The sequence below is a fragment of the Pseudophryne corroboree genome, chromosome 1 (assembly GCF_028390025.1).
Source record: "Pseudophryne corroboree isolate aPseCor3 chromosome 1, aPseCor3.hap2, whole genome shotgun sequence".
Classification (NCBI taxonomy): Eukaryota; Metazoa; Chordata; class Amphibia; order Anura; family Myobatrachidae; genus Pseudophryne; species Pseudophryne corroboree.
Window position 1 is genome coordinate 87886677 of NC_086444.1, and position 14204 is coordinate 87900880.

Here is a 14204-nt window from a genome sequence, read left to right on the forward strand (position 1 = left end):
CCACAATGAATAAGTTACTGTGGTCATTACTACCACCTGTATTAAATAAGTCATGTCAACCAGGACATCAAAAATGATCAGTAGTCAAAAAAAGAAAAGGGGAAGGGAAATCTGACGATATCGGTTCAGATGGTCGACAATGTTAAGGTCGACACTCATTAGGTCGACCACTATTGGTCAACATTGATAAATGGTCAACACATGAAAGGTCGCCGCATGAAAAGGTCGACATGGCTTTAAAAAAAAAAAATATTTGTAACTTTTTCATACTTTACCATCCACATGGACTACTATTGAGAATAGTATCCTGTGCCGAGCGCAGCGAGGCACCTTGCCCGCAGCATGGCGAGCAAAGCAGTTCACTAATTGGGGTTCTGGTCATGTAAAGGAAAAAATGACACCAAATATAGTTGAAAAATACATGTCGACCTTTTCATGTGTCGAGTCGACCTTTCATGTGCCGACCATTTTAATGTGTCGACTGTGTGTCCATGTCAACCATATTAATGTCAACCAATAGTGGTCGACCTAATGACTGTCGACCTTAACATTGTCAACCATTCATACCGGAACCAAATATGACATAGTTATTGTACCTTCCAGTTAATGTGATTTGTCCATAGGATCCAATGTAACTGGGATCTGCTAATCCATTTTTGAATTGTATTCTGTTAAAAATGATTTGTGAGCATAACCCATCAGATAGAGGATAGTACCTGATAAACAAGAGCGGCAACATTCCATGGCTTGCGGTAATAGGTCCTTGTATTACCATCACGGACTCTATCACAGACCCCGTTAAAATATTCATTGTCAAAGGCGTTACTCCTTACTCCTACTCCGAGAACGTTATAACTAAAATGAAAATAAAATAACATTTAATTAGTACATTAATTGCTGGTTAATATCAACTTGTCTGTGTATTTGGTATCCAGGGCCGTTTTAAGAGAGGAGAGGACCGGCGTGCAGCCTCCGTCGCAGGACCCTTTCTCTCCGGCAGCAAGCAGACTCTGGCATAATGCCAGAGTCTACTGCGCATGCGCAAGTCTCCAGAAACATGGCGCCCGCTCCTTGTTCCCATCTCTAGTGCGCATGTGCAAATCACTCGGAAATGGCACTGCATGGCTGCCACCGCGGGACAACGGAGGGGTAAGTGTACTTATGGGTGCGGTGTGGCCCTCCGCCCCAGACCTAGGGGCCTGTGTGCATGGCACACACTGCACCCAATATAGAAACGCTTATGTTGGTATCCACAATTTACGGTAAATGTATCTTTTAGAGATTTTCCAGTATATAGCGGCTCATGTCATATCTGCTGTAACCACACCAAACTACTTTGTAATAATAAATAAATAATCCTAGCCATTTTAAATGGGCTGTAACACATCACTCACCCATCTCCTGATGTTCTTCCGATTTCTGACAATTCAACGTCCGTTCTGCACACTGGTTTTGGATCTTTCCCATCATCGCAACTTTCATCGGAACTGTCTCCACAATCATTGTCCACATTACACAGTAGCCGCTGCTTTATACATCTACCTGCAAACCATACATTTTTTTTTATTAATTAACAACCGTACCAGATATCACAAAGGGGGAGATGTATCAAACTTTGGAGAGACAATGTGGAGAGAGATAAAGGGGCAGATCTTCTTGTTATCACCTGTTCAGTGGCACCGAAATGGGCCAGGGTCTTATGGAGGGACGAGTGATAACAAGAATATCACTTGTTAAATCTGACACAAAGTACCAGCCAACCCTAACTGCCATGTTACAGGCTGTGTTTGGAAAATGAACGTTAGGAGCTGATTGGTTGCCACTTTATCTCCATATTCTGTTGTCCTCCAAAGACAACAGAAAATGGTTCAGGATTTTTTTTTTAAAAAACACACACCAAAGTCTGCCATTCGGAAAATAATTATACATTATAAATTCATTAGTATAGTTTACTTTTAAAAACTACAAATGACCTCTGGAAGACGTTGGTTTCAATAAATTATATTTCATTCAAATATTTAAAATGTACATAATAAATTCAAACAGACCATATGGAAGTATACTTTTCAACAGCTAATCATATAAATATATATATATATATATATATATATACAGTATATACTGTATATGGGTGTGGTTCATAGTTAGGTTAGGTCGACAGGACCACAGTTAGGTTAGGACCACAGTTAGATCGACAGTGTCTAGGTCGACCACAATTGGTCAACAGTAACTAAGTTGACACTCAAAATTAGGTCGACATGTTCTAGGTCTACATGACAAAAGTTCAACATGAGTTGTCATTTTCTTCGTAGAGTGACCAAGAACCCCAATTAGTGTACCGTGTCCCCTCGCATGGATCGCTTCACTTGCCATGCTTCGGGCAAGGTTACCATTTCCATTTGTAGTCCACGTGGATCGTAAAGTATGAAAAAGTAAAAAAATGGAGAATTTTTTTTGTGAAAAACTCATGTCAAACTTTTGACATGTCGACCTAGAACATGTCAGTCTAGTAACCATGTCAACCTAGAAACCCTGTCGACCTAATGCATGTTGACCAATAGTGGTCGACCTAGTGACTGTGGACCTAAGTGTGGTCGACCTAGAGACCGGACACTGTATATGTGAGCAACAATTCTGAATTCAAGATGTTCGCCCATATTCAACAAGCCATATACCGTTCATATATCCGGTGTCAGGAAATCCCTGAGATGTGACAGATAAAAACAGGTAGCCCATTGTATCACTACTCACCACCAAGGCTATTGTGCTCCAGGTTTTCACCAGGGTCAGGGATCAACGCAAGGAGGTATGGACTGCGCTGCTAATGCCACACAGATTGCAACCTACTGTGCAAGTGCCAGTCATGATTGGCACTCTAGCACCAAGCTGCCGCACGAAGCAAGCTTAAATTGCCTGCCAGGGGCATCAGTGGGTGGGTGACCAGCAGGGTCATCTTAACAGCAGTGTAGGCCCCTGGGCAAAGCAGGGCACTGGGGCCCCTTCCCATCTTCCAGCGGTAGGGTCGGGGGTGCTATCAGCGGCAGCTTTGATGTCACACGGGCGGTAGGGGATGTTATATCTTCCGCTCAGTATGTAGGACCTGGAGCAGTAATTTCTGCTTAATACTCCTTTACTGCACAGATGGAAGATGGGGCAGGAGGAAGAACACTAAACTATAGAAGGGGGTATTGGGCTGATTGAAGAAGCCCTGGTACATGACTTTCATGGCGGTAGGGAGTGTTTAATTTGCAGGGGAGGGGTGGATAGAGGAGTGGGCTTAATATTCATAATTTTCCGGTGGGAGGGCAGCTTGCTTGACTGCCGATATCTCCAGTTCCTGGAAATAGATTTCTTAGTTTTCAATGGGGTAAAACGCTAGACAGTCCCACCTTTCAGGAGGCACTGGAGACGTGGAGATCAGAGTTCAGGAGCCAGAGCAATCCACTGGTGAAAATATAAAACTGCATACCAGCCGTGTGGAGCTGAAGCAGGGACAGGCTGCTGGAAGGCTGATATCTCTGGTTCTGTCCACCGAAAGGGTAGAGTTCCAGCTTATGGAATATACCCTCAGAAAAACTCTAATAGGCCCTACACACTGGCCGACATCACTGCACAATATGAACAATCTCATTCATTAATGAACGAGATAACGTTCATATCGTGCAGTGTGGAGGCACCAGCTATGAACGATGCGCGGCCCCGCGCTCGTTCATCGCTGGTGCCCCATCGGCTGGGCATGCAGGCCAATATGGACGATCTCGTCCATATTTGCCTGCAGTTCTATGGAGCCGTGTGACAGGGGGAGTGAAGTAACTTCACTCCCCCCGTCACTGCCCCCCCCCCCCCGCCGCCGGGTCGCCCGTCTGCCGTATCCGCCGTCGGGCAGCTCGGCGGTGGATTGGCCAATGTGTAGGGCCGATTAGTCAGACAGAACCCAAGATACAGTATCTGGCTGGGAAGAGCAATTAAGAGGCTTGGATGGGGACCACTGCTTTGAAGTCGGATATCTCTGGTTCCCCAGGGAAAAAGGGGGACCCTCAACTATCAGCCTGGGGACCTTATACTCTTGGGGCCCTTGGTCATCTGCCCATTGAGCCCATACGAAAATACGGCCCTGGTGGCCAGTAATAAGATCACAGCATTAAAGTGGTTTGGGTCGACCCAACTTAGGTCGACAGTCATTAGGTCAACCACTGAAGGTCAACACGTGCATTAGGTCGACATGCACTGGGTCGACTTGCGAATTAGGTCGACATGTAGTAGGTCGACAGGTGAAAAGGTCGACATGAGTGTTTGGACTATTTTTGGTGTTATTTTCTTCGTAAAGTGACGGGGAACCCCAATTAGTGCAGTGTCCTCTCGCATGGCTCGCTTTGCTCAGCACAGGTTACCATTCCAATCATAGTCCACGTGGATCATCACGTATGGAAAAGTCCAAAAAATTTGAAAAACTCATGTCAACTTTTTGACCTGTCGACTTAGTGACCAAGTCGACCTATAGACCATGCCTACCTAATGCATGTTGACCTACAGTGGTCGACCTAATGACTTTCGAACTAAGCTGTGTCGACCTAACGACCGTATCCCTATTAAAGTAGGCTTATTGCAGTACCCTCCTCTAAGGTAAAGTAAGCGACACTGCAGAGAAGTCCTGTAGGACGTTGAACCACAGGCAATGTGCATCTGTACCTCTGCAAATGCATTTTAACTTCTTGGTCAAAGAGTGACCCATAACAGAAAATGGCAGATCAAAAGTGTTACTGATCAATATCCCACAACTGAATTTTTTATAATGTGTCCTTGTAAATGGAGAACATATAAAGGTGACATCATGGAATATGTTTTATATATTCATACTACACTTTCTGGGCCCAATTTATCACAATCCACTTTTGTTATGTGAAAGTGATTATTTTTGGGGGGTTTAAAATTTGGGTCATAAGAGTCATAAGACAGATTGAGCCGCTCCTTCCCAAGAGGTGGCTGATATGTGGCTATTCAGACACGCAGGGGTGGTCTATTTTATGAGCGTGATATGGGACTCTCGCCAGAGTGGCTGATTCAGAGACTTACAGTATGTGCACATCTATGATAGTGGGAGGACTTCGTGTGTGCAGGACAGGTCCTGCATGATGTACGCCAGGGGTGGGCAATTAATTTCTATAGGGGGCCACATGAAAAATCTGAACTGTGTTGCAGGGCCGAACCAATGATGCCGATGTTACTTGCGGTGGTTTATACCGCCACTGTAAGAATGTGATTCTATACCTAGTGGTATGTGGTTGTCCTAATAAATTTGTGGTTTTATGCACTGTGGTGCACTCTATTTATTTTTAATTGAGTTGCACACATTACCTGACGGATACGGGAATAAGGGGAAGACGCCAACCTAATTAAGAAGGTCTTAAGTACACCAGAGCCAGCGCTGGGTATTTATAGGAGAAAATTAAAAGACGATCGAACCTGGGACCTGTTGTTCCACAAGCAGTACTTGTGGTGCTGACTGAGCGGCGCGCTGTCAGGCAAGGAAGGATGACGGACATATCAGGAGGCGCCTTGGGAACATGCTGGCGGTGACTGACAGGAGAGGCGGGCGATGGGGAACAATTGTGTCTTGCAGGATGTGCTGTGAGTCACTCGTCCTGTGTGCGCCTAAGCCAATAGCATTTCAGTATTGGCTGAGGCACACATAGGACTGTGATTCACAGCGCGTCCTGCAGGACCCGAGCATCCATGGTGCAGGGAGCCTGTGGGCGGAGAGGGGCCGGACAGGGATTGCCAAAGGGCCGTATGTGGCCCGCGGGCCATACTTTGCCCAGGTCTGATGTACACAGTGCCCCCTAAACCGCAGCCTGATTGACAGGCGTACGGCAGTTGGGAATGGATAATTGGCTCCTGAAAAAAAAATACATTGACCCAAGTGTGTAAGTGTGTGCATGTACATGGGAAGACTAGCTGGGAACAACTGATGAAGATTCTACACCTACTATGGGGCTGGTCTGAGTTCAGATAGTGCTTGCTGTGGTTGTGAATGTAGAGGCTCAGAGTGGGCGTCACAGGCCTTGCACATGTACACCAGAGGAAGGGCTGACACCAGCATCAGCAGAAAGTCACAGATGTCACTATGGCAAAAGTCACTAAGGCTGTCATGTGATGTCAACATTCGACTCGCAATGATCTCCAGTGTTTTTGATTATATTGTCTTGTGTCCGTTAATTCTCAGAAAAGAAAGGATAGTATCAAGTCTACAGACAGATGATTTCCTTATGATGGCTCCATTTATTTTTCAATTTCTTTTACCTTTGTATTAATGTGGAAGAAAATGCAGGTGCACAGTGGGATCCCAAGCAATTGTGTATTTCCGTAGAAAAGAAGGCAGTGACACCTGCAGGTCATGCCAGGTACTACACTCCATCTAGTAGAATGTACAGTATAAAGGGCGCTGCATAATTTTAAAAAGGTTTTGTCCAGCAGTAACATACCCCTTATTACACAGTATTCTGCAGGCAAACCATACGACACATACAGGATATAGGCTAAAAGATCCACTTTTACACAAGTGTCTAATAGGCAACACTGATTGTCACTACCTGATTCACATTCAAAGTCATTTCCGCAGTCAGGGGGTCGTTCATCACAAGGCTTATCTGGCATACAGCGTTGTCTCTCTCCCAGCGCGCTCAGACAATGTTTTCCTCCGTACTGGCCAAACCTCACAATACTCCGCGAACGGTACTGCAAATCAGACAGAGAAATATTGATGAACATTTAACTTTAGCAAAATGCGGTTTGCTTAATTAGATTTTGTATAGGGGAATGTAAGTGGAAGAAAGCTCTATGTTATCTGTCTGTGCAGGTTTCCAGGAAACCGGGAAGTTGGTCAGTCTCCACTTGTCTTAGCTCCCCCATTCTATCCATACTTTTGCAAACCTGTCTACTTTCCCAATGACATCATGGCACAACCAAATGGGATGACATCATCTCCTACCAGTGTGACGTCACGTTGCTGCCTTGTTATAGGAATACCCGGCATAAAGAAAAGGAGATATATTGGAAAGCATTAGGATCATAGAGTCGGGGAAAACTACAAGCTCTAGAATACAGGTCAAAATGGCACTTGATAGATTTAATTAAAAAAATATAAATAAATACAAATGAAACTCAAACTACCAACATATGGGGCAATGGTTTTCCTAAAATAAAATAAAAAACATTCTAGATTTAACAATTTTCCCTCTATCTGCCCGAAATAATGATCCTGATTCTGAGGGGCACATAAAAGCAAATGCAGTAGCGTCTTTTGGTGGCTACCCATGTGCGAGTCTATACAAATGGCCTACAGCGCACTCTTTCCCTTGCGTACATTCATGTGGCCGAATGTGCAAAGACTGAGATGCCCACTTTAGCGCCCGTACATGCTGTAATACTGACTGGGCTCGAATCTCACGGATTCCAGCACACTGCGCCAAAGTAAGAAGTCGGTCAGTGCCGAAATATGTATACACAGGATATCTATATATATATATATATATATATATATATATATAAGCGCATAGGTCCCGCACTCTCACAAATCACTTATACATCTGTTGGGGTGCTCCCAGTGGTTCCAAACGAATGGTCCACTAACATATGCGCAGTTCCACCTAGCTGGAGGAGGGTGCACTCTCCAAAATACACCACATACAAATCCTTCATGAAGTCATCTGTTTAATCCAAAAAGCCTTAGAAATTCTCGACGTTTCGATCCAAAAACATGAATCGGCATCAGGAATGGGTAATACGGTTCAGCAATAATCATGTGGTGTAACACATCACAGTTTGTGAGAATTCCAACATCAAAAAAAAAAGGAACAAGACATAGGAAAAATAAAAGCAAGCCTGCCAGGCCACCTCATAGCTCATATCATCAATAGTCAAACATATCACCTTCACCGCTATATGTGATAATATAACCTTAATTAGCTCCATGGTGTGTATATAAAGGAAGAAAAAACACTACTCACTACAGGAGACATATCAGAAGCACCTCCCAATGGGATAAATGCTATATTATTCTCCAAGGATAACCAGGACTGCCAACATGCGTCTGAGATATAAAAAACAACAACAGCACAATTCTCATTATATAATAGATGTTAATCTCCCTCCATGTGTGGGGTCTGACATTCAATTAGATGTAACTTACGGGCAAAAACGAGTACAATGCGAGTATCCATGTATTCAAATACTCAGGGAACTTCTCACACCCTATTACAATACACTGGGGATAAAACCAAATGAAACATAGCAATTACAATAGTGTAATTTGGACAACAGACAGTCTCATTCCAAAGGAATCAAAACTCACTAGAGTCACAGTCCAAATTCTGCTTCATGCTGGCAGTGTCAGAGTAATAATGCAACCAGATATTTATGGGTGTGGATCATTAGATCGACAGTGCCTAGGTCGACAATATTTAGGTCGACCACTATAGGTCGACAGTCACTAGGTCGACAGGGTCAGAAGGTCGACATGTTCTAGGTCGACAGGTCAAAAGGTCGACATGAGGTTGTTGTTTTTTGTGTCGTTTTCTTCGTAGAGTGACCGGGAACCCCAATTAGTGTACCGTGTTCGCTCGCCATGATTCGGGCAAGGTGCCTCGCTTCGCTACCGATTCGCTCGGCACAGATTACCGTTCCAATCGTAGACAACGTGGATCGTTAAGTATGAAAAATTAAAAAAATTTTTAAAAGCTCATGTCGACCTTTTGACCTGTCAACCTAGAACATGTCGACCTTCTGACCCTGTCGACCTAGTGACTGTCGAACTATAGTGGTTGACCTAAACATTGTCGACCTAGATACTGTCGATCTTCAGACCGGATCCCATATTTATAGGGCACAGGTACAGGAAGTGCCAGGTTCGACCGGAAATGCTACTAATTCTTACCAAACAAATACATGACTGACTAAATGTATTCCACACCGGTACTCAGGGCCGGTTCTAGCCCTTTTGGCACACCGGGCAGAAAATATGGGCGTGGCTTCATACAGGGGGCGTGGTCAGTTACGCCCCCTGTAGAGTTGTACCCCCATTTCTCTGACGTCCTAGTGGATGCTGGGAACTCCGTAAGGACCATGGGGAATAGCGGCTCCGCAGGAGACTGGGCACAAAAGTAAAGCTTTAGGACTACCTGGTGTGCACTGGCTCCTCCCCCTATGACCCTCCTCCAAGCCTCAGTTAGATTTTTGTGCCCGACCGAGAAGGGTGCACACTAGGGGCTCTCCTGAGCTTCTTAGTGAAAGTTTAGTTTTAGGTTTTTTATTTTCAGTGAGACCTGCTGGCAACAGGCTCACTGCATCGAGGGACTAAGGGGAGAAGAAGCGAACTCACCTGCGTGCAGAGTGGATTGGGCTTCTTAGGCTACTGGACACCATTAGCTCCAGAGGGACCGAACACAGGCCCAGCCTCGGAGTCCGGTCCCAGAGCCGCGCCGCCGGCCCCCTTACAGAGCCAGAAGCAAGAAGAGGTCCGGAAAATCGGCGGCAGAAGACATCCTGTCTTCACCAAGGTAGCGCACAGCACTGCAGCTGTGCGCCATTGCTCCTCAGCACACTTCACACTTCGGTCACTAAGGGTGCAGGGCGCTAGGGGGGGGCGCCCTGAGCAGCAATAAAAACACCTTGGCTGGCGAAAATACATCACATATAGCCCCCAGGGCTATATGGATGAATTTTAACCCCTGCCAGAATCCATAAAAAAGCAGGAGAAAAGTCAGCGAAAAAGGGGCGGAGCCTATCTCCTCAGCACACTGGCGCCATTTTCTCTCACAGCTCCGTTGGAGGGAAGCTCCCTGGCTCTCCCCTGCAGTTACTACACTACAGAAAGGGGTTAAAAAAGAGAGGGGGGCACTAATTAGGCACAGTATAACAATACAGCAGCTATAAGGGGGAAAAACACTTATATAAGGTTATCCCTGTATATATATAGCGCTCTGGTGTGTGCTGGCATACTCTCCCTCTGTCTCCCCAAAGGGCTAGTGGGGTCCTGTCCTCTATCAGAGCATTCCCTGTGTGTGTGCTGTGTGTCGGTACGTTGTGTCGACATGTATGAGGAGAAAAATGATGTGGAGGCGGAGAGATTGCCTGTAACAGAGATGTCACCCCCTAGGGAGTCGACACCTGAGTGGCTGAGCTTATGGAAGGAATTATGTGACAGTGTCAGCTCTTTACAAAAGATTGATGACATGAGACAGCCGGCGACTCAGCCTGTGCCTGTCCAGGGGTCTCAAAAGCCATCAGGGCCTTTAAAACGCCCGTTACCGCAGATGGCAGATACAGACGCCGACACGGATACTGACTCCAGTGTCGACGATTACGAGACGAATGTGACTTCCAGTAGGGCCACACGTTACATGATTGAGGCTATGGAAAATGTTTTTACACATTTCTGATAATACCAGTACCACTAAAAAGGGTATTATGTTGGGTGAGAAAAAACTGCCTGTAGTTTTTCCTGCATCTGAGGAATTAAAGTGTGTGATGATGCTTGGGTTTCCCCCGATAAAAACTGTTAATTCCTAAAAAGTTATTAGCATCATACCCCTTCCCGCCAGAGGATAGGGCACGTTGGGAAACACCCCCTAGGGTGAATAAAGCGCTCACACGCTTGTCTAAACAGGTGGCACTACCGTCCCCGGATACGGCCGTCCTTAAGGAACCTGCTGACAGAAAGCAGAAAAATGTATATACACTCACACGGGTGTGATACTGCGACCAGCAATCGCCTCAGCCTGGATGTGCAGTGCTGGGGTGGCTTGGTCGGATTCCCTGACTGACAATATTGATACCCTAGATAGGGACAGTATATTACTGACTATAGAGCATTTAAAAGATGCATTTCTATATATGCGTGATGCACAGAGGGATATTTGCAGACTGGCATCAAGAGTAAGTGCGCTGTCCATTTCTGCCAGTAGAGGGTTATGGACAAGACAGTGGTCAGGTGATGTTGATTCCAAAAGGCATATGGAAGTATCGCCTTATAAAAGGGAGGAGTTATTTGGGGTAGGTCTAACAGACCTGGTGGCCACGGCAACGGCTGGGAAATCCACATTTTTACCCCAGGTAGCCTCTCAACATAAGAAGACGCCGTATTATCAGGTGCAGTCCTTTGGGCCCCATAAGGGCAAGCGGGCAAAAGGCTCCTCATTTCTGCCCCGTGGCAGAGGGAGAGGAAAAAGGCTGCAGCAAACAGCCAGTTCCCAGGAACAGAAGCCCTCTCCCGTTTTCTGCCAAGTCCTCAGCATGACGATGGGGCTTTACAAGCGGACTCAGGCACGGGGGGGGGGGCCCGTCTCAAAAATTTCTGCGTGCAGTGGACTCACTCACAGGTGGACCCCTGGATCCTTCAGGTGGTATCTCAGGGGTACAAATTGGAATTCGAGACGTCTCTCCTTCGCCGTTTCCTAAAGTCTGCTTTACCGACGTCTCCCTCCGACAGGGAGGCGGTATGGGAAGCCATTCACAAGCTGTATTCCCAGCAGGTGATAATCAAGGTACCCCTCCTACAACAGGGAAAGGGGTATTATTCTACGCTGTTTGTGGTACCGAAGCCGGATGACTCGGTGAGACCTAATTTAAATCTGAAATCCTTGAACACTTACATACAAAGGTTCAAATTCAAGATGGAGTCACTCAGAGCGGTGATTGCAAACTTGGAAGAAGGGGATTATATGGTGTCTCTGGACATCAAGGATGCTTATCTCCATGTCCCAATTTACCCTTCTCACCAAGGGTACCTCAGGTTTGTGGTACAGGACTGTCACTATCAGTTTCAGATGCTGCCGTTTGGTTTGTCCACGGCACCCCGGGTCTTTACCAAAGTAATGGCCGAAATGATGATACTCCTTCGAAGGAAGGGAGTTTTAGTTATCCCTTACTTGGACGATCTCCGGATAAGGGCAAGATCCAGGGAACAGTTAGTAGTCGGGGTAGCACTATCTCAAGTAGTGTTGCGGCAGCACGGTTGGATTCTTAATATTCCAAAATCGCAGCTGATCCCGACGACACGTCTTCTGTTCCTAAGGATGATCCTGGACACAGTCCAGAAAAAGGTGTTTCTCCAGGAGGAGAAAGCCAGGGAGTTATCCGAACTAGTCAGAAACCTCCTAAAACCAGGCCAAGTGTCAGTGCATCAGTGCACAAGGGTCCTGGGAAAAATGGTGGCTTCCTACGAAGCAATTCCATTCGGCAGATTCCACGCAAGAACTTTCCAGTGGGACCTGCTGGAAAAATGGTCCGGATCGCATCTTCAGATGCATCAGCGGATAACCCTGTCACCAAAGACAAGGGTGTCTCTTCTGTGGTGGTTGCAGAGTGCTCATCTCATGATTGTAAACCATTGGGAAAAACCAAAGGTGGACATGATGGCGTCCCGCCTAAAAAAAAAAAAAATTGGACAGGTATTGCGCCAGGTCAAGGGACCCTCAGGCAATAGCTGTGGACGCTCTGGTAACACCGTGGGTGTACCAGTCAGTGTATGTGTTCCCTCCTCTTCCTCTCTTACCAAAAGTACTGAGAATTATAAGACGGAGGGGAGTAAGAACTATACTCGTGGCTCCGGATTGGCCAAGAAGGACTTGATACCCGGAACTTCAAGAGATGCTCACGGAGGACCCGTGGCCTCTACCTCTAAGAAGGGACCTGCTCCAGCAAGGACCCTGTCTATTCCAAGACTTACCGCGGCTGCGTTTGACGGCAGGGCGGTTGAACGCCGGATCCTGAAGGAAAAAGGCATTCCGGATGAAGTCATCCCTACCCTGATCAAAGCCAGGAAGGATGAAACCGCAAAACATTATCACCGCATTTGGCAAAAATATGTTGCGTGGTGCGAGGCCAGTAAGGGCCCGATGGAGGAATTTCAACTAGGTCGATTCCTGCATTTCCTGCAAGCAGGAGTGTCTATGGGCCTAAAATTGGGGTCCATTAAGGTTCAAATTTACGGCCCGGTCAATTTTCTTCCAGAAAGAACTAGCTTCAGTTCCTGAAGTTCAGACGTTTGTAAAAGGGGTACTGCATATACAGCCTCCTTTTTGTGCCTCCAGTGGCACCTTGGGATCTCAATGTAGTTTTGGGGTTCCTAAAGTCACAATGGTTTGAACCACTTGAATCTGTGGAGTTAAAATATCTCACATGGAAAGTGGTCATGCTGTTGGCCCTGGCCTCGGCCAGGCGCGTGTCTGAATTGGCGGCTTTATCCTGAAAAAAGCCCTTATCTGATCTTCCATTCAGACAGGGCGGAATTGAGGACTCGTCCTCATTTTCTCCCTAAGGTGGTTTCAGTGTTTCATCTGAACCAACCTATTGTGGTACCTGCGGCTACTAGTGACTTGGAGGACTCCAAGTTGTTGGACATAGTCAGGGCCCTGAAAATATATGTTTCCAGGACGGCTGGAGTCAGAAAATCTGACTCGCTGTTTATCCGGTATGCACCCAACAAGTTGGGTGCTCCTGCTTCTAAGCAGACTATTGCTTGTTGGATTTGTAATACAATTCAGCTTGCACATTCTGTGGCAGGCCTGCCACAGCCAAAATCTGTAAAAGCCCATTCCACAAGGAAGGTGGGCTCATCTTGGGCGGCTGCCCGAGGGGTCTCGGCTTTACAACTTTGCCGAGCAGCTACTTGGTCAGGGGCAAAACACGTTTGCAAAATTCTACAAATTTGATACCCTGGCTGAGGAGGACCTGGAGTTCTCTCATTCGGTGCTGCAGAGTCATCCGCACTCTCCCGCCCGTTTGGGAGCTTTGGTATAATCCCCATGGTCCTTACGGAGTTCCCAGCATCCACTAGGACGTCAGAGAAAATAAGATTTTACTCACCGGTAAATCTATTTCTCGTAGTCCGTAGTGGATGCTGGGCGCCCATCCCAAGTGCGGATTGTCTGCAATACTTGTATATAGTTATTGCCTATCTAAATCGGGTTATTGTTGTTGTGAGCCATCTATCCAGAGGCTCCTCTGTTATCATGCTGTTAACTGGGTTCAGATCACAGGTTGTACGGTGTTATTGGTGTGGCTGGTATGAGTCTTACCCGGGATTCATAAATCCTTCCTTATTGTGTACGCTCGTCCGGGCACAGTATCCTAACTGAGGCTTGGAGGAGGGTCATAGGGGGAGGAGCCAGTGCACACCAGGTAGTCCTAAAGCTTTACTTTTGTGC

General features: G+C 46.4%; 1 protein-coding gene across 1 annotated transcript in view; it reads right to left on the reverse strand.

The window, feature by feature from the left end:
* Positions 1–14204, reverse strand: part of LOC134946892 (complement component C9-like) — a 175360-nt gene that overhangs the window by 125002 nt on the left and 36154 nt on the right. The window contains exons 3-5 of the mRNA XM_063935528.1: positions 6591–6735; positions 1395–1542; positions 717–855 (exon numbers count right to left, since the gene is read on the reverse strand). Of these exons, the coding sequence (XP_063791598.1) occupies positions 717–855; positions 1395–1542; positions 6591–6735 (432 nt within the window). The remainder of the gene's footprint in view (positions 1–716; positions 856–1394; positions 1543–6590; positions 6736–14204) is intronic.